Raw genomic sequence first — 19,532 nt, forward strand, 5'->3', positions numbered from 1 at the left:
GGTCAAGATCAACCGGCCATTTACTAGAATACTACAGCCGGGGGGTAAATTCCACCGACCGTGAAACCACTTCCCATTCGTCGCGGAAACGCTTCTCTTATCTACACTCGTAACTAGGTCAAATATTTCCCATATTTTACACGGCTGAACTGAAAATGGTAAAGTTTATGCCCTCGGAAAACGATTCACACAGGCAGGCTACTATCCACTTTGAAATGATTAAATGAAACTGTTCTCTCCCTTTGGTAGTCGTAAGTTAAAAGCCATTCTCTCGGTATAAGAAAAGTTGAGTATATCAAATGTAGACTGAGCGTCTTCCAACAAAATCTTACGAGTCCCCACACGATCACTCGCGTAAATAAAAACTTCTTCTTACGATGTTACCTGCACAGAATCTCGCCGAATAATAGGGTCACTAACTGACGCGGTCATCGTTTTTATTAACTCGTCCTCGAAGACACCGTCGTATCCTCGATTGGGGCCACATCTCTTCTAGACCAATGCCTCGCCGTATCGGCGGTGGCTCTATCGTTTCATTGGCTCGACGCATCGCGTACCTGACGCTTACTTCAAACATTTCTTATAAGCGACCCTAGCCTCTCGCCCGGGCATCCGAAATGTTGTCCATTGGAATTCTATTGTTCCTTTGTTCGGCTTTGGGTGCGTCATGTCGAAATTCCACCTTCCAAACTTAGCTGGTGAGCAAACAAATCCGAGCTTCAAGCTCCCTGCAGAAATTGCGACATGTGCTGCTGAATGTAGATGTTTCCTGCCAGTTACTAGTACTTAATAAACATGGAATATTCACTACACATTCGAATAAATGACTGATTAATTAAATGAGCACTTCAATAAGGGCTCAAGTAGTAGATACAAGATTTGGAAGAACTGTGCCATCTATGATGGAAACACTATGTGAAGACGTAGAGATTATCCTTTTCCCTCTTTTCTGTAGCCCGTGTCATTGTATTTACCGTATTTCACTGTATGACCGTCACACTTTTTATACAAAAATGTTTGAAAAATTGTAGGGTGCGAACATTGTACGAATACTTTTCAATACTGATATTTATATTACCCCCCCAAAAACCTAAATTGTATTTGAAAAATGTGTAAGGGGAATTAATGTACATCAAAATAATTAAAAATGTCCAAATCATATGTACAAATAAATAATACCAGTCTATGTATGACGCATGGCAATTAGAGTATGGTTCCAGCGTATGGGACCCTCACAAGGATTACTTGACTTGAGAACTGGAAAAAGTCAAAAGAAAAGCAGCAAGATTTGTAGTTTGACAACGTGGTCGCAAGACAATGTACAATTTATTCACCAGTGATGTTAAAGAGTTCTCACTGGAAATGCGTAAGGCTGTAAGTTATCACTTATCGGCAGTGTCACCGGGAAATACCGGCAGCGCACACACGGCTTTCAATGCCTTGCAAGCAGGGGTACAGTGGTATCAGAACGAGCAGGCAAAAAGTGACAAAATGAGTCACTGAGAATCTAATTCTTGAAAAAGAACTTAATAATTGTTCTTGTCACTGGTAAACATCGAAATGAAAGTGTCCTTTTTTTCATTACCACTGTCATGTAATCAGCCGCCGGGCGTAGAGCTAACCACTCTACCCCACCAAGTGTTGAGGTTACGGATAGTGGAAGCCTTTTTCCTTCCACCACTCCAAGGGCCTCCATGGCCTGTACGGAGTTGACTGTGCTTTGCTATGTAATCGGCAGCCATGGGCCACAATAATATTGGTTTTACGTCCCACTAACTACTTTTTTTGGTTTTCGGAGACACCGAGGTGCCGAAATTTAGTCCCGTAGGAGTTCTTTTATGTGCCAGTAAATCTACCAACACAAGGTTGCTGTATTTGAGCACCTTCAAATACCATCAGACTGAGCCAGAATCGAACCTGCCAAGTTGGGGTCAGAAGGCCAGTGCCTCAACCGTCTGAGCCACTCAGCCTAGCACCAAGGGCCACATTGAAGATTCTTACATATTCAGACAGCCAGGCAGCACTAACTAAACTGGGAGAACAAAGTTAAATTGATATGGGTTCCAGGACACAACGGCATTGAAGGAAATGAAAAAGGTGATGAACTTGCTCGCAAGGGATCAGCATCAAACTTTCCTGGACCAAAACTGGCTCTAGGAGTATCCAAATGCTCCATAAGAGAAGCTATCACAGACTGGATCAAAAAGGAACACAGAAAAAGATGGAAGACCAACCCTGGTATTAAAAATGGGAAAATGTTTATCAACGAACCATGTAAGAAAACAGCTGAAAAGTTACTTAAATGTAACAAAATTCAGGCAAGATACATAGTGGCACTTCTCATGGGCCATGCTCCCGTGAAAAAGCACCTAAATAAAATGGGCATAATCAAAGGAAACCTAGACTACAGATTATGTGGGAAGGAAACAGAGACAGCCCATCATATAATCTGCTCTTGCAAAGCTTTAGATTGCAGAAGATTAACTCTTTTTGGGAGACCAACAATTTAATCAAAAGAAATTCATACAGAATCCATTATGGGACTGTATTATCTAATCAAAGACACAGGGATAATGGACTGGTGTTAATTACACAGGGCAGTACAATACGCCTCAAGGGTGCAGTACATCCGGAGCTTAGCTGATGGGCCCTTTGGAGAGGGGGAAAAAAAAAAGGGGGGGGATGGCCACATTCTTGTGGTTTGCTATAATACATAATTGATCATTCCAGGATTGGAAAATTTACAAATAGGTACACCCCTGCTTGCAACTCTTGTAGTTCACCACAAGCGGGCCTCTCCATGGCCTTTTTGTGTTTGTTAGGTACTATTACAAGATATTAGAATCTTTCGTATTGACGGTTTTTAATTTAATTTTTCCTTTGTAAAGTTTGTTAGGTTCTGTCGCGGAAGTATCAACTGATCTGGAATGTACAGATGCACGTGTTTGATTGTGAGTGACGTGATTACTGTAACTACTGTAGACTGTGTGTGTGTGTGTGTGTGTGAGGAGGAGAGAATTTAAGATTTATTTTGTTTTTTAATACAATAATACTCAACAGTTACAGCAGTAATTTACATAGGAACACATTAATTTATGAAACATTTATTTGTGATCATGGGTAATTACTTAAACTATTCTACGGTCTTCAAACTAAAGATGTCTTCGTTGAACAGTACTGAAACAGAGCTGAGAAAAGAAAATTTTCTGTGAGTGAAAATGTGGTGTGTAACTGACAGAAATTAAAATACAAGTTAAAAAAAACACAAAATTCTATACACGCATTAGTCAGCTGGAGCAGCAGCTTCGTCTGATGGCACATGATCACGGTTGATCAACATGGCGGGATCCCGGTCCTCTGAAGTAGTCTCCGTATTCTTGATGCTGACGACTCAGCAAAAGTTGTACAGACTTCTCGCAAACATGACTGTGTTGCTAAACTCCCCATATGCCATACACATATTTAAATTGCTCTTTATTGTCGCCATAAGACCTATCTGTGTCGGTGCGACGTAAAGCCCCTAGCGAAAAAAAAAAAAATTGCTCTTTCAGATACAATGAACATTGCAGTTCTGTTTACCTTTTAAGCGGCTTGAGGAGCAAAATTTGAATATGCAACGATTATGCAATGAAATTTTAAAATATGATTTTTGTATTAAAAATAACGGATGCAATGATTACGTGGTGAAATATGGTATTCTTTATGTGTGTACCAATACAGCATTTACACTTCCAGATTTCTGTGATGCACATTCTTCTACATTCAAGTAAAAGGGCAGACAGTTTTTTTTTTTTTCATCATATAGAAGCTTTCAATTCAATTCTTAAGTTAACATACGTTCAACAACTCAGTCAACACATGGAAGCTAAGATTGCTACTAGTATTCCAGGAACACAATGTTACATGGTAACAAGAAATTAGCAAGGATTCTTAATGGAACAATCATGAAAGGAAGTAATAAATGAGGCGTCTAGTTTCAAAGACGGTCAAGTGCGTCAACTCGTTTTTATCAAAAGAGACAAAAAACTTCTGCACATATTTTGGGCTCATTTACAATACCAAATGTGTCACAGTATTTTAGTTGATGAATTTTTATCCATCTGTAACACATTTTTTTTAGAGAAATACAGTATTACTTTTAAAGATATATATAATTAAAGAATGGACTAGACCAGTTGTGAAATTCACTTTAGGACTTGGCCATTTTTGCAATTCACCGATATGGACTTAGCCGGGTTTGATTCCAAACTTCAGTTAAGTGGGTAGCCTAAAAACTTCAATGTTAAATTACAAACGAAATCAACACTGCTTTTAAGAAATAATTTTAAATTAAAGTCACTGATTCATTTGAATGCATCTCATCACATTCACCATTGTACAAATGGACAACACTGATTTCAAATAATTGCAGTGCCTTGATCTATATTTTCACAAGTTATCTCGTCGTCTGCCTCTTCCTGAAGTTTGCCATTATCAAAAACCTTTTTCTACCACTGTAAATCATCCAGTTTCCTCCATTCACAACTGAAATGTTCTTATAGGAGATTGTTCACATATTTTACTTTCTCTTGTTTTATAGGTATTCCAATTGGAAGTTGTTTGGGATTCATATCATGAAAATGTTTATGCTTCTTAGTGATGCCTTTTTCTAATCCAATGTTAGTGCAATAGAATTCTTCCCTCTTACAAGAACATTGCCTGTTTTAGCATTTCATCTTAAAAGGAACTTACATTGTGACAACCTGAAATGCAGTGCAGAAGTTGGCTTGACGACACAGAGCTGCTTCTTTCCAGTCGTAAGCATTCCAACTTTCTCCAAGTACCTTCACTGATCCATGCCTTTGGAAGATATTGTGATAATCTCTTGGGTCCAATATAGTTTCTGCTCTTCTTACCTCCTCCTCAATATGCCCAATTCCCTATCAGGAGGTAAATATGAGTGTCTTACAACTGGGAAATGATTTAAATATTGTGATGTGAGCTGGTGCATCAAAAAGCCATTTACAGCACATTGTCAACATTGCTGTTTTTATTTTGCCCTGTACATCCATCTGCTACAAGGCGTAGTGTCTATGCCAAGTAAAACACTAGTTTGCAGTTCGTTGTAAACTGCGGACACTATCTGATTGGAATCCTTCGGTCCCACATTTTCCCACCAGGTGTATATTGACACGGTTTCTTTGGAAGTTTTAGAATGTGATGATGCTTTCACTACAGTAAAATTATAGCAGTAGAACTGTCTACTGTAATAGACACTTTGATCACATAGTTTGGGCAGGATCATGTTTTTCTAGCAGTCAAATGCAACTGTCAACAGTCCTTCCTTTTCCTCCCTTAAGATATATAATTCTCTATATTTCAGTTTATGTACCATTTTCTCCATTATTAACTTGCTTCTCTTATTTTAATCATTCTCTTGTTTCAAATTTTCAGCCAACTGCAGGCATTTTGAACAAACAACAGTCGATGGAGTTGAATACATGACGAAAATAGGAACCTTTCACTTTTATATCTCCAGGTACATCCTCCACATTTTTTAAATGTTCAAACTACAATCAAGGTACACACTTCCTGATTTTTCTCAGCAATAATGGGACTCAACACCTTGAAATCTGCATATAAACTTTGCTACTGATGAAGATTTCCTTTCATAAGCCTTGGATTTCCTGTCACCACCTGTAGTCTCTACAGGAACATGAAGTCCATCAATCTTAAAACTTTGGAAGACTCCCAGTATCCTGTGCTTTGTTATTCCTAACGCTAAGAGGAAAGCCTGTCAACACACCGGAAGTCAAATCCCAACTTGATTCACAACATTGTACTCGATAGTTATTCCTTTTTCTGAACGAACATTACTTTCGCTTCGCCGTCGTGTGGGTAGGGAACTTGAACAGTTATCTCAAAATAAAAGCATCCTGGGTTGATTTAGTACGGCATGCATAAAATGCATGGTGAAATTTTTTTTTGCTAGTTGCTTTACGTCGCACCGACACAGATAGGTCTTATGGTGACGATGGGACAGGGAAGGGCTGGGAGTGGGAAGGAAGCGGCCGTGGCCTTAATTAAGGTACGGAAAACCATCTTCAGGGCTGCCGACAGTGGGGTTCGAACCTACTGTCTCCCGAATACTGGCCTCACTTAAAGGACTGCAGCTATCGAGCTCGATGTGAAAATTTTTAATGTCATTCATTTTCAGTAATTTTGCACCTTTTTTCCCCTCTATGATTGCAGGTGGGATAATCAGATAAACATTTTACAAAAATGTCTGAAAGGAGTATCCTATTTAGAGGAAGGTTATGTGACAATGATAAGCTGTGCAAGTAAAATCAATAAAAGACACAATTTCAGCACAACGCAAAAGCCACAGAATATTACCTAAACTGCGCACGTAATTTTAAGATGAAAGTGAGCGTGCACGGTATACCTTTATATCACATTCAAAACTTTATTTTATAATGCTTAAAACCTACACATCAGCAATTATCGTGCCTTCAAAATGTTTGAATAAAGGCTATCAGGACAATGGTTCGAAGTACTAACCTCATCTCTTTTTCTCGCAACCATTTCCAACAAGGCAAGTCAAAAAATTAATTTAATATAAGGAAATCCACCTATTCAATACATACAAAATTGTTGCACTTCAATTATACTACATTTGTATCATGAAGGTACCGGTTTCAACATGTTTCCAATGTCATCATCAGCCTTTCGTAAAACCAAGCAAAACATGTTGAAACCGGTACCTTGGAAATGGAAATCCAGGGGGGACAGAGAGGACGAGGTCGACCGAGAACCAGATGGATGGATGGAGTTACTGCAGATCTTTGGGAAATGGGCTATAGGAATAGGAAAGTTTTAGCGTTGGATCGAGATAAATGGTGGAAGATTGTTGAAGAGGCCAAGGTTCACAATGAACTGTAGAGCCACAGAAGAAGAAGTATAATTTAAACGCAACAGTTCTGTATGTACTGAATAGATGGGTTTCTTTATATTAAATTACTTTCGTGATTCTCAGTTCAATACGGAACAGCTATGAAGTTTCTAACTTTAGAAGACTGGTCTCGCTTAAGTTTTCTAGAGTGATACTTTTCTGTTTCTTCCATAATAGAAGAGTATTAGGAGCCTTAAGAACACTTAACACAGGAAGACGAATAATTAAACCAAAAATTAACTTCTTCCACAAGAAAACACAATATCTGCAACAACAATCTGTCGGCCATGCTCATTTACATGCTTACAGCTGGCCACGTGTTCGGTGTTCACTTCGTCATTAGATGGAAGCAACTTTGGCCAGTTTCGAAGCTAATAGTACATGGACTTGGATGTTTATGAAACTAATGGCCATTTTAACCAGCAGTTGCAAACAGTTTATAGCTGGTTTTGCAACTTAGTTTGACCGTCAAAGTGTCACATGTTCATAATAGATTCCACAGTGGTAGAATCTGAAATTCAATAAAAAATTGGACTTGCCACCTTTGAAACTACACGCCTCATATATGGAAGCTAATCTTTAAAGAATACAAAATGATAAGCATAGAGAACTTAGCGGTATATACTTATATTTATTTATTAAACAATACAAAATCAAAAGTATACAGTTTTTACTCTCTTTTTAAAAACACATTTTTTTATGATCAAGTGCCTTTTCAAAAGATTCAAGCAGTGTAATCATACACCTACAAGTGAACTTAAAATCATAATTTTTTTTTTTAATGCCACAGAACCATATGGCTGTTTCATCCAACTCACGATATAACACTTCCAAGTTGAAATAAAACTGCAAGTTATTCTGAAGTACTCATTACCTTCATTTATACGTTGGCAACATGTGAAACGATAACAAAGTTCAAAATCGTATTAATGCTTAACTACAGACATATTTACCAGGTGGAATAATGAGTCAATTAGAGGAAGAAAATACTTTAGGATTTAAGCAGGCTTTTAATGAATGTAAGGTACCAATGGTTTTAAAATCTGACACTCATCTTGTATTTTGGTGGATCTGTTTTGAGGTTTGTACAGTTACAGCACTATGTAAAAAGTACTATTTACATTGCTGTATGAATATATTTTCTTTAAAATCATATGTTCATGTACAGATTAATATTTGTCCCGTTCTAATATAATATAAACACAAACAGGCAGTCAACAGCAATGCTCAAAATGTCTTCAGATTCAATCACAACCCTGAAAAATGTCAGGTATGTACATATTTGGTCAATGCATCACTGTCATCCTTGTACAAATATCCACTGTAGACTGAACAAGCAACACACCATATTTTTAATATCTTCTAACTGACCTTTGCATGGTGGCACAACTGAAAGACCAGCTTCAAGAAAATGATGTGAAGCACAGATTTCTAGTCATCAAATTGAACAAAGATAGCAATGGTATTTTCTCCACCCAAAGAGGAAAAATGTGTCCGGTCTGTGCAAGTAATCACAGAGAATTAATGATAACAATTTAAAAAAACTGAATTGGAAGCAAGCCTCTTCATTCTGTTAGCAAATGTAAGCCAAATGCATAAGTCACAGACTGAAAAAGGGTATGTGTACAAGCTAATGGTAATAATAAGACTTCAGAAAAATGAAGGTGATACAACTCACAAATTACTCAAATTAAGGTAATACAAGGTTTACTGAATTATGACCTTGCCCCTAATACTGAACCACTTTTATGCCAAACTCATCACATGTCAATTATCTTGCAGATAATTAGATAGAGCAGATAATATTGATTCAGGAGTCCAGTGGACTGTATTGCTATTGACATATCCAAGTCTTTTGATAGGTTAGATCATGGGAGACTACTGATGAAAAATAGGGGCTATTGGACTAGACAAAAGAGTGGTTGAATGGGTGGCTAAATTTATAGATAGTATAACTCAAAGAATTAGAGCAGATTAAGTGCTATCTAATCTTGTAATGATAAAGAGAGGGGTCCTACAGGGCAGTATTATTGGACTTTTATGTTTTCTTATATATAAATGATATGAGTAAAAAACTGTTTCCTTGACAACATGAAAATGGTAACTACGTTTGGTACGAGAAAAAGCAAATCGATCTGCAAAAGACTGGATTTAAGACATCCAAGTAAGATGATTATAAATGTTTTTATTTAATACAAAAAATTCTCACATACATGCTTCCAGAAACAACTCAGAAGATACAAGACCATGGAAGACACTTAAATCTAACATTAGTCATAATTTTCAAAATTTGTTGGCATTAAAACATATCTTAAAAAAAAACAAAAAAAAAAACAAGGGATACATCCTTTGCACGACTTGTTAAGAGAGCACTACAACATAAAATAAAAATATATATATTTACCATCTTGATATTATATTTTTTAGAATATACTTTAAAACAAAATGATTTAAAAGCTACCAAATTTAGTAAATACATAATCATGAAAGAAAAAGGGAGAAAGAAGGGACATCAAACACAACATGCAGTTGTGAAATATGACTTAAATTAAGAGGGAAAAATATAAGATTCTGAAATTTTTAAAAGTACGATTATGACATAACAATTGCACAGTTGATAAGTATAGAGACAGGTATTGAAGAAACCGGCATTAACCCTAGAACTGCAGACCGTCTTTCTGGAAGACTATGTACTCTTTCATCATGTGCGACTGTCTTTCTGAGAGGACTGTCTTTCTTCTGCCATAGGTTTATAATTGGACAACAGATGACACTAATACAGGTATCAACTGAATATTGATACTTTTATCTTCAAATTTGAAAGTCTTTGTGAAAAACAAGCAATGTTCTGGAGAAGTTTATTTAGGTGTAGAAGTGGAAGTACTTTCGTATGTTCTTAGAATCAAGATGGCAACCTACTTTGTTGACGATTCTGAAATTCGAGAGTTTGATTTTCAAAGATCATAGTGACAGTGATTATTCTTTTAATTCCGACGAGGAAATTATTCCTGAAGGTAGTGAAAGCGAACGAAGTACAAGGTGCCTTGAAATAGACAGGAAATTCCAATAACTGGAGTGATATTCAAATTGGTGCACGTGACGTTATTACTGACAGTACATGGAGGGGTAAGTATGAAAGAACATACTTGTATGTTTCAGAATAACATGCTTCAGGAATAAACAATGTATCAGATATTCTTTTGTTAGAGCAAAATATGTCAACAATTTTTTCTTTGTTAAAAAATATAATTGTATTTTATGATAGAAATTGTGACAATATATTTTAGAAGCTATAAATTTCATTTTTGTTCTGTATTGAAGTGATTATAAGAATAAATTGACAAGAGGTCCAGCCCTTCAATAAAATATATCAAGTAAACTGTTCTACGTGCAGCCCCTTCAAGTAGGTATTTTCGTGCAACTCCTTCAAGTAGCAGAGAAGTACCTACTACAAAGCAAGATAACAGTGAACGTAAGGCAATGCCTTCTTTGCCTGAGGTCGTAAGTGAATTTTAAGACATCATATCATAACAGGAAGATCACAACCATAAATTTTGTTGTTATATGTAATTTAATGATATAATTATTCCTGCAACATTGTCTTTGTGTGTTATACATATGTTTTAGTTATCACTTGATCTGTTTAATTTTATTTGGCTGAGGATGGCCACCAAGTGGCTGAAACTAGTCCCAAGACTTAAATCAATTACTTGATATATTGTATTGAAGGTGTCATTTTTTTTTTTTTAATTTTTGTCCTCTTCATTTTCAGCTTTCTATTGGTGTATAATATGGATTTATTAGGATTAATATGTGATTACAGGCATGGTTTCATGGTGTATATTGAGGAAAATAACTGCAGCATTTGACAGATAAACCTGCAGGCAGCATTTCTAGGGTTAAGACTGGAGGAAAAAATAATAATCATAAAGCACTTGAAATTTGAGACATATATTTTTTTCCCTGCCAAACATCAAAAGTTTCCCAGCAATTCTATTATACAACTTCAGAAGTTTACTAAGAAAAAACTGTTCTTAGGAATCATGGTCATAAATATATAGAAACATTAGGGGAAGTTATATATCCAATAGAAATATTAATAAAATGTGTTAATGTAAATTTATTACCATACTAAAAATGGTATTCAATGACCACTATACTTTTGGTACCAAAAAGGTGTCATAAAAACCTACTTGCCTCTCCCTCGAAGTATTTTCACCAACACAGATCGTAGCATAGAATTAAAATGTTTGAAATGACTGATTTAAAAATTTCAAACATTTGAAGACAAGTGATGCAAACCAGTCACACTACTGACATTCAAAACCAAAGAACTGAACACAGTATTTAAAAAAAAAACATGTTTAACCAAAGAATATTTAGCGTTGTATAATAACTTCTAATAATAAATGCTAGATTGAGGGAAGGTCTAGTCATTATCAAGCTCAGACAATAAAAATGACTTAAAAAGGAAAACATTTCTTCACAGCCAGAACACATACAGTTATCACTATTACAAATTGATGACTTGTTAAAACAGCAGTGAACTAAATATCTTAATAACACAATACTTGCAGCTACCACTGCAGCCACATTTGCACCTCTTATCTTCTACCGCAACACGGTTAGAAATGAGGGGTAGCCAATGCTGACTGGATCTACCCTATACTAACTTGTACTGTTAAGTTAAAGGAGCAGTCTAACAACAAAAAATGTTTTGTCATTTTGTTTCAAAGGTACAGCATTTTCATAGTCAGATAAAAATAACATACACCCTACATACCGCAAACCAGGGTGGCCTTGTGACTGCAGGGGTGACTTTCTGATGCCTGTGTTAAAAGGTAGCTTCACAAATAGGTTATTCATATTCATTAATCTCCTCGCTACATGGAATAGTTGTGTAGCACAGTGTTGCTACTCCCTACAGTAACAGAATATTGTAACTGAATTCAGTTCCGCAATAGTTGCTTGTGTTTATAACCTTTACATTGGTGCTCGTTGAGAAATTCTTGAAAGTTTGTGCTGGTGTTGGAGATCAGAAAGAGCTTCCTATTCAAAGGTAGTATTAACTAGAAACATTATTACTTAGGACTCATTTGTGAAAAACTTTTCATTTATATAATTAATTTTTGTTAGTCAAAATCAAAAGTCGTTAAGCAATGGGGTGACAGTCAGCAATCTTGATATCACAAAGTCACCCCATATTGTAACAATCTTTAAATACTGAGTTTTTGACATCATCTATGGATTTTATTATGAACTGTTACCTTGTTTCCTGTTTCTACAGTACTGGTACCAGTACACTACCTCCCGGTATTTGAAATGCCAAGAGTGTACAAGCGGAAACCTGGATCATGGAATTATAAAAATTGGAGTGATGAATCGATGGAGGCAGCTCCCACTGAATTACGAGTCCAGAAGATATCTACAGGGACTGCCTCTGAAAAGTGCTTTGCAAGTAGGCCTATATACATACCACCCATTCAATGTAATTTGTATAAATGTTTCAAAAACCAATAATTAATTTAAATTATTTCTAATTATGTAAGATGCATAGAAACGCACTGTGGCTGAAGATGCAGGGAAAACATATTGGAGGACATTATGGAAGACCAGTTCATACAGAAGAGGAAGAAGACTTCCATGGTTGCAATGTAAACAAACGGATACCCTACGACTTCATATGACTTACAATGTGTGGCAAAATCTTATTTAGACCGTGTGGGTAAAGACTTGTGTAGGAATAACTTTCCCCTGGGATCGATTGGGCAAACAGGTTTATTCGCCGTCGCAAAGTACTGACTCAAGAGAACCACTGGAAACATTTCATGCCTGAACTGCAACTGAAGATGAAAGAAAGATGAGATGGTACTATAATGAAGACATGATCACTAAGATAAAAAAACCCATTCAAAGGAGCTGTAGGGAAATATATTTAATTTTCCTGAGTTAGCTTAGTAGGTTTAAATGCCTGAGAAACTTATGCAAAACTTTGTAGAGTACTAAACCGTACATAATATGTAATATTAGTTGATTTTCATTAAAATATTCAAGCCTTTCAATGTTTGTTATTAAATTGATCCTAAATCGAACACAAATTTGTGACAAATAGGGATAAGCAGAGAATATCTATAGAAAATCACAGTGTCACAAAGTGACACTTTTTTAAGTTTATGCTTTCAAAACAAATGAAAAGTTCATCAATTTATTCCTTATGTATGGGAAGATTGTTTCAAGAGTTGAATGTCACAATGATCTCAAAGGATTACTTTTGAAATTATTTTAGAAAACCTTGAAAAGTGTCAAAAAGCCACCCCAGTTTATGGTAATGTCTGCAGAAATTAAAATATTTGCTTTGACACAGACATGAGAAAATGTCCTGATTAGAAATGTGTATTCACAAGTAAAAGTGAAACATCAAGCTTAAAAAAATAATAAAGAAGAAAAAAAAAGCTGCACACTAGTACAGCATTCATTCTTTCTGCCAAGTAACACTTATTACCTACATTCTGCCATAAGCAGATCATTTTAAATAATACGGAAGCATGTTTGAAAAAAAGGTGAAAAAGAATTATTTTGAAAGATTGTGAGAAAGAAGTGTGCAAAGCAAGATGATTCCACAGACCAAAGTGGTCGAATGTGGAAGGCAGTGTAAAGTGATAGTAATGTAAGGACGGAGGAAAAATGGAAAATGGTGATGATGACAATTGTCAGGTTAAACAATATTTTAGCCTCGATCTACCAGGGACTTGGTAAACTGGTATGCAATCTAATGATGAATTTAGGCTGTCCAGGGATGATACTGAGATCCGTTCATAGGGAGGGGATTTGTAGAAATAGATTTTCAGTGCAAATGTTACAGGCAATTTGTTGGAGGAGCAGACCTAATTACATTTCCATATATTCAGTTATAGGTACGAAACAGTAAATTCAGTAAAAGAATGAGCTGTTTTAAAACTCACTTCAGAAGTAAGGAGGGATTATTTATTCCTCTACATGAAAAAAACTTTAAAACAAGCAATCTTACAGTATATTAGAGTAACAGTATAAGTCATGTTATATCGGGTCATCTCAGTACAAGTCACTGATTTAATTTTCAACAACTAGCAGAAGAAAACGATTATTATAAAGTGAAAATACAATTTTCTGAAAAATGTTGATGTAGGCCTATTCATTTAAAACCCTCTACAATTAATGCTGTCTTTGTTTTTAAAACTTGAAATTTATGTCCTGAAATGAAACTACTTTTGACTTATAGCTTTTAGACCTGCCACAAAAGATGAAGTTATGTGTGAATCAAGTCAGAAAGAAAGGGAAAGGGAAGAAGAAAGGAAAACATAATAGGACAAACACAATAACATGTTAGATGGGAAGAGCTGGCAACAGAAATAGGGAACGAGGATAACCATGGAAACAAAAAGGACAAGGACAATCTCTACATCTTTGTACACTGCCATCTTCAGATAGACAGGCTCTCCCCTCAACAATCTGAGTTCTACATCTTTCTCTCCGACTTGATTTGACACTTGTTTGTTTCTTTCCTATACTTCATAGTTCTGTATGAATGCTGACATTGTAATTACATGTCATGGGACCTCCCATTTTATGAGGATTTCAAGTCATAGAAATAAAACTTTTCACCCTGATAATATCACATATAATGGTCAGGATTCAAACTGCATTTACCTTGGTAGAAAGCTAGTGACAAGGTCACTCCACTATCATGGCTCCCCAAATTGAAGAGAAATCTCATCTTCCATTTAATGCCTTTTTAATGGTAATGGTTCTTCCAACACACTACAGGCATCATGGATGAGTTTCACTGTATAAGATAAAATTCATTGCCGAAAATTACAATATAACTTTATACCATTACTATAGACTTCAATTCTGATCGACTACGTTTCCAACCAGCATTTACACATAAGCTACATACAGAACTGCATTCAACTGTGGCAAAAGTTGGTACACATGATGCATACTACAACAAGAATCCTTCTGTCTCCAGAACACGATGTCAGATTGAAGTGTGATAAAAGTTTTACACCCAGGATGAAAAATCATAATTCATTAAAGACAATATTGTAACAGACTGCTCCTTTAATCTGCAAGCATTTAACTAACCCTATAACCAAAATGAAGTCACAAGAACATAACACATTCTATACTGAATCCAACCTTGTCCTTTTTAAGCCTTCTGATACATGAATTAAGGAACAGTAAGTGTGAAAGATAACATATAATGCATAATAGAAATGATGACCTTCCCATTCATTTCAATACAGACTACTCTTTCTTCTTTTCATTTTTCTGACCTTCAGAGTCAGATTCTTCAGCTGTCTCTACATCTTCCATTGCAGTGTCAATAGACTCATCTTTTTCCAGAATAATTGTATCTCCAGTAGTTGTATTGAGGGTCTTATTCATGCTATCATCCAATTCAGTAGATGTTTCTGCTTTATCAACACCTTCTTCAGATTCTGTTGGTTCAACCTTTGTTTCTTGATCACGACGAGCTTTCTTCGCTGGTTTAGTTTCACGTGAAGCACGCTTTGCCTGCAATATAAATTGGAGAATACCACATAATTAGTAATAATACTGTCATTTGTATTGCAAATAAAAATACAATATACATACTGCAATAGATATGAAGGATTATAACAGTAAATCGACACAGAATTGAGTAGCTCAGAAAATTACCCTAATACTGGCCCTGCTTGTTTGTGCTGAAATCACAAAGAAAATTCACAATAACACCCAACAAGACTACGGATACACAAAGTAAATTACTTCACTTGGCCCACAATGTTTGCCCATTAGTACCCAGGAAAAAGAGAAAAGGCAGAGCCAGAAAGTATGAAACTGCATAAGATAACAACAACTCTATTCACAGTGCAGTAGTGTGCTTCTGACCACTTTTCAGTAATACTAGAAAAGCTATCTACCACTGAAAAAAAAAGTCATCTACCGACTATACACACACTACCTGACAAAAATGGTTAAGCCTCCAGAAGGAGTGGTCCAATATTATCCTATTTCAGTATACATACATACATTGATGTGTGAGTAAATGATTAGATTTACAAGGATCTGTAATGTGGAGAACGCCCACCAGAATGCATTCATGATGGCTCCATCCTGTTGTTGATAAGTTGTTACCAGTCAACTGCTGTGAGTCAGATAAGCAAGACGTGCAGAGAGGACTACGTACAGTACGAAGCACCCGAGATGCCTCGCAGACGTGTTAGACAGCCCATCCACCATTTGACAGCATTTGACATGGGCTGCATTGGACTGCATGAGGCTGGTTGATTGTACTGTGTAATTGCCAGACATGTGGGCCACTCAGATGTCACAGTGAACTGATGATGTACTCAATGGGTACGGGGGCACCCAATCACGGTGTGAAAGTTCAGGTCGACCAAGAAACACCACCCCAAGGGAGACAGTTGTACGGTGTGCCAAACATTGCGGGATCCCATAACTTTGGCACCCGCCATGCATGAAAATGTACCGGAGACTCTACAACATCCTGCGAGTTCCCGCACAGTGTCTAGACAACTCGCATCCGCCGGATTGGGTCCTATCGCCCAATGCGTCGGTTGGCAGAACACCAATGCCCGCGTTTGGAGTGGTACCTTGCCCCGGAAGCATGGACAGAGGACAACTGGCGTCGCATCACGTTCAGTGATGAGTCCCGCTTCTCCATAACCTCCGATGACCATTGTGTGCGGGTTTGGCGGTGTCAAAGGCAGAGGGCAGATCCTGCCCATATTGTGGAAAGACACACAGGCATAATCCCTGGCATCATGGAGTGAGGAGCCATAGGGTGTGTGTTCAGGTCACCTCGTAGTGCTTCAGCAGACTGACGCACAGCGATACGTCACAGATAGTCTGCATCCGCATGTCCTACCCCTTATGGCACAGCAGCCTGGGAGTGTTCCAACAAGATAATGCACGTCCACACTCAGCACGTATGTCTATGGACTGCCTAGAGCATGTTGAGGTCCTCCTGTGGCCACAAGATCCCCGGATCTCTCCATCATTGAACAAATGTGGGATGACATTGGAAGGGGACTCATCCCAGAACGAACCTGTGGGATCTGGAGGGACACCTGCAACATCATCTGTGGATGAACTTGCCTCAGGAGAGGATCCAAAGGCTGTACAACACAATTCCGAACTACTGTACTTCTGGGTGCTTAACCTTTTTTTGTCAGGCAGTGTATATTAAAAAAAGTCGTGATTCCGCCTTTTTTTTTTTTTTGCAATGTGCTTTTCTTCACATCAACACAGATAGGTCTTATGGCAACGGCAGGATAGGAAAGGGCTGAGAGTGGGAAGGAAGCAACTGTGGCCTTAGTTGAGGTACAACCTGGTGTGGAACTGGGAAACCACGGAAAACCATCTTCAGGGCTGCCGACAGTGGGGTCTGAACCCACTATCTCCCAAATGCAAGCTGAAACCTATGCGATCCAAACCGCACAGCCACTTGCTCGGCCAAAGTCCTTCACACATGGTGCTCTTATGGTAATGTACTTCAAGATTTTAAGATCTTCATCATATTTCCATCCATTCTTTGGCCAGGTTCTACCAGCTATGGTAACGGAGTAGACTGTACAGCCAGCAACATTGATTGTTGGGTAGAAGGAAATAACCCAACACCCTGCAAGAGTTCCTTGAGTTCCTTCAAGAAGGTGATGGTGCCTGAATGGAAGAAATGCTATGGGCAGCATCTGTATTCCATGAAAGAGGTGGCTGCAGAAGGCACCTGATCCTTTAATAAGGATGAACTAATAAACTGGTGTACATATAAAATGCTCATAACAACAGGTAGGGCGACACATCAGTCGAGTTATTTTATTCTTGGCACACCTAATCAATATTTCGATCATGTTTGGGTGTTCTGAAGCAAAATGTGTTGTTTTCATTTGAGTGTTATGAGAAATGAGCAAGAGCTACCTGCACAAGTTGGGGCAAGCCAGAGGAGCTAGTTCAATTGCAATTTGCCACAGTTTACACCAGAATTCCAACAAGGCACCCCTTCATTGACATAGTCTGCTTCCATTCGACTAGACGGAGTAGGTAAAAAGCAAAAAAGGTCATCTATCACTGCACAAGCACAGCGCAGAATTGTGCGCTACCTGAGCTCCACTGGCAGCACTATAAAAATGCAATGAGAGTCAACAGAATATCAGTTCAGCTAATGTCAATCAAGAAGGAATGGATATAAATCCCTGTTCCCATTCTCTCTTGTTAAGACACCCTAGACTGGATACAAAGACCAACACAAAGAGGAATTTTGCAACATTCTCGATACCCATTTACGTACTGGCATACTGGTTCCTGGAGTAAAGGTAACATGCCATGGAGGATGTGAGCTTGAAGTAATAATAATAATAATAATAATAATAATAATAATAATAATAATGGTTTTACACACCAATAACTAAATTTTAATGGTTTTTGAAGACATCAAAATTCTTTCCCACAGGAGTACCTTTATATGCCAGTACATCTACAGACGCAAAGCCAACATATTTGAACACCTTCAAATGCCATCGGACTGAGCAAGGATTAATCCCACCAAGTAGGGCTAAGAATGCCAGTGCTCTACTGCCCAAGCTCCTCGGTTCATTTTGGCGTAAGAGATGATATCACATGTTGTATATTAAATGGTGCACAATCTTATGATGTAGAGATAAACAAGAAAAAATCAACCCGTCTAGCAATTTACTCTCAGATGGTGGAGAATGAGTGGTTTACAAGTCAAGAACTGTATCAACCAGCATCAATGCAAAGCTGAATAAGCCTGTGGAAGTTATGAGAAATGACTATGTGGAAGAGATGCATCATGAGGCAACAGAAATTTTGGGGAAAACAAAATCAGAATGAAAGCAGTACAAACAGTACAAAATATAGTTTACTTGATTCCATAATACCTGGAAACTGCTTTGAAAATCATTTTAGAAAAAAGTAATTATATTATTTCACCAGAATAGAACATCATACCTTGAATGAACACACCACGCTGTATTGTAATAATAATAATAATAATAATCAATACGGTATATTAAACTCTTACACAAAAAGTAGCACATCTCTAACACATGATCAAACACTTAATACAGTAAACCCTCGTACAGACATTTCTGCAGGGGACAAGGTAAACAAAAACACGTTAAACAAAAAACGTACTACTGAATATGAAAATAAAAGCTATCCAACAAGGATATGGAAAAAAGAGATACTTTTTCTCCTGAATGTGTGTGCATTTTACGTTGCATGTATATGGGTAGTGAAAGCTGTATTTACCATTTCTGAAGATGAGAATTTCAAAAGGTGTGAAAATGACAAGAGAACAAATATGAAAACGTTTTCTACTGGGGCTTATGAAATAAAAGTGCATGAAATGGTGTAAAAAACGTGACAACAAATATGAAAACATTTGCACCGCGGCCCATACAAAATCAACGTATTATTGCGCGGCACAGGCACGCATTTTCTACGACGAATGTAATGTTTCCGTAGTTGAAGCATTATATTTTGAACCAGTGATTACGTCCTGTTTTTTAAATTACAACACACCGCAGTTTTAGAC

General features: G+C 37.2%; 1 protein-coding gene across 1 annotated transcript in view; it reads right to left on the minus strand.

Moving 5' to 3' along the window:
• Positions 1-7,542: 7,542 nt before the first annotated feature.
• Positions 7,543-19,532, minus strand: part of LOC136863945 (zinc finger protein on ecdysone puffs) — a 259,166-nt gene continuing 247,176 nt past the window's right edge. Inside the window, exon 13 of the mRNA XM_067140395.2 lies at positions 7,543-15,487. Coding sequence (XP_066996496.2) covers positions 15,218-15,487 — 270 coding nt within the window. The 3' untranslated portion in view covers positions 7,543-15,217. The remainder of the gene's footprint in view (positions 15,488-19,532) is intronic.

The sequence above is a fragment of the Anabrus simplex genome, chromosome 2 (assembly GCF_040414725.1).
Source record: "Anabrus simplex isolate iqAnaSimp1 chromosome 2, ASM4041472v1, whole genome shotgun sequence".
In the NCBI taxonomy this organism is placed as follows: domain Eukaryota; kingdom Metazoa; phylum Arthropoda; class Insecta; order Orthoptera; family Tettigoniidae; genus Anabrus; species Anabrus simplex.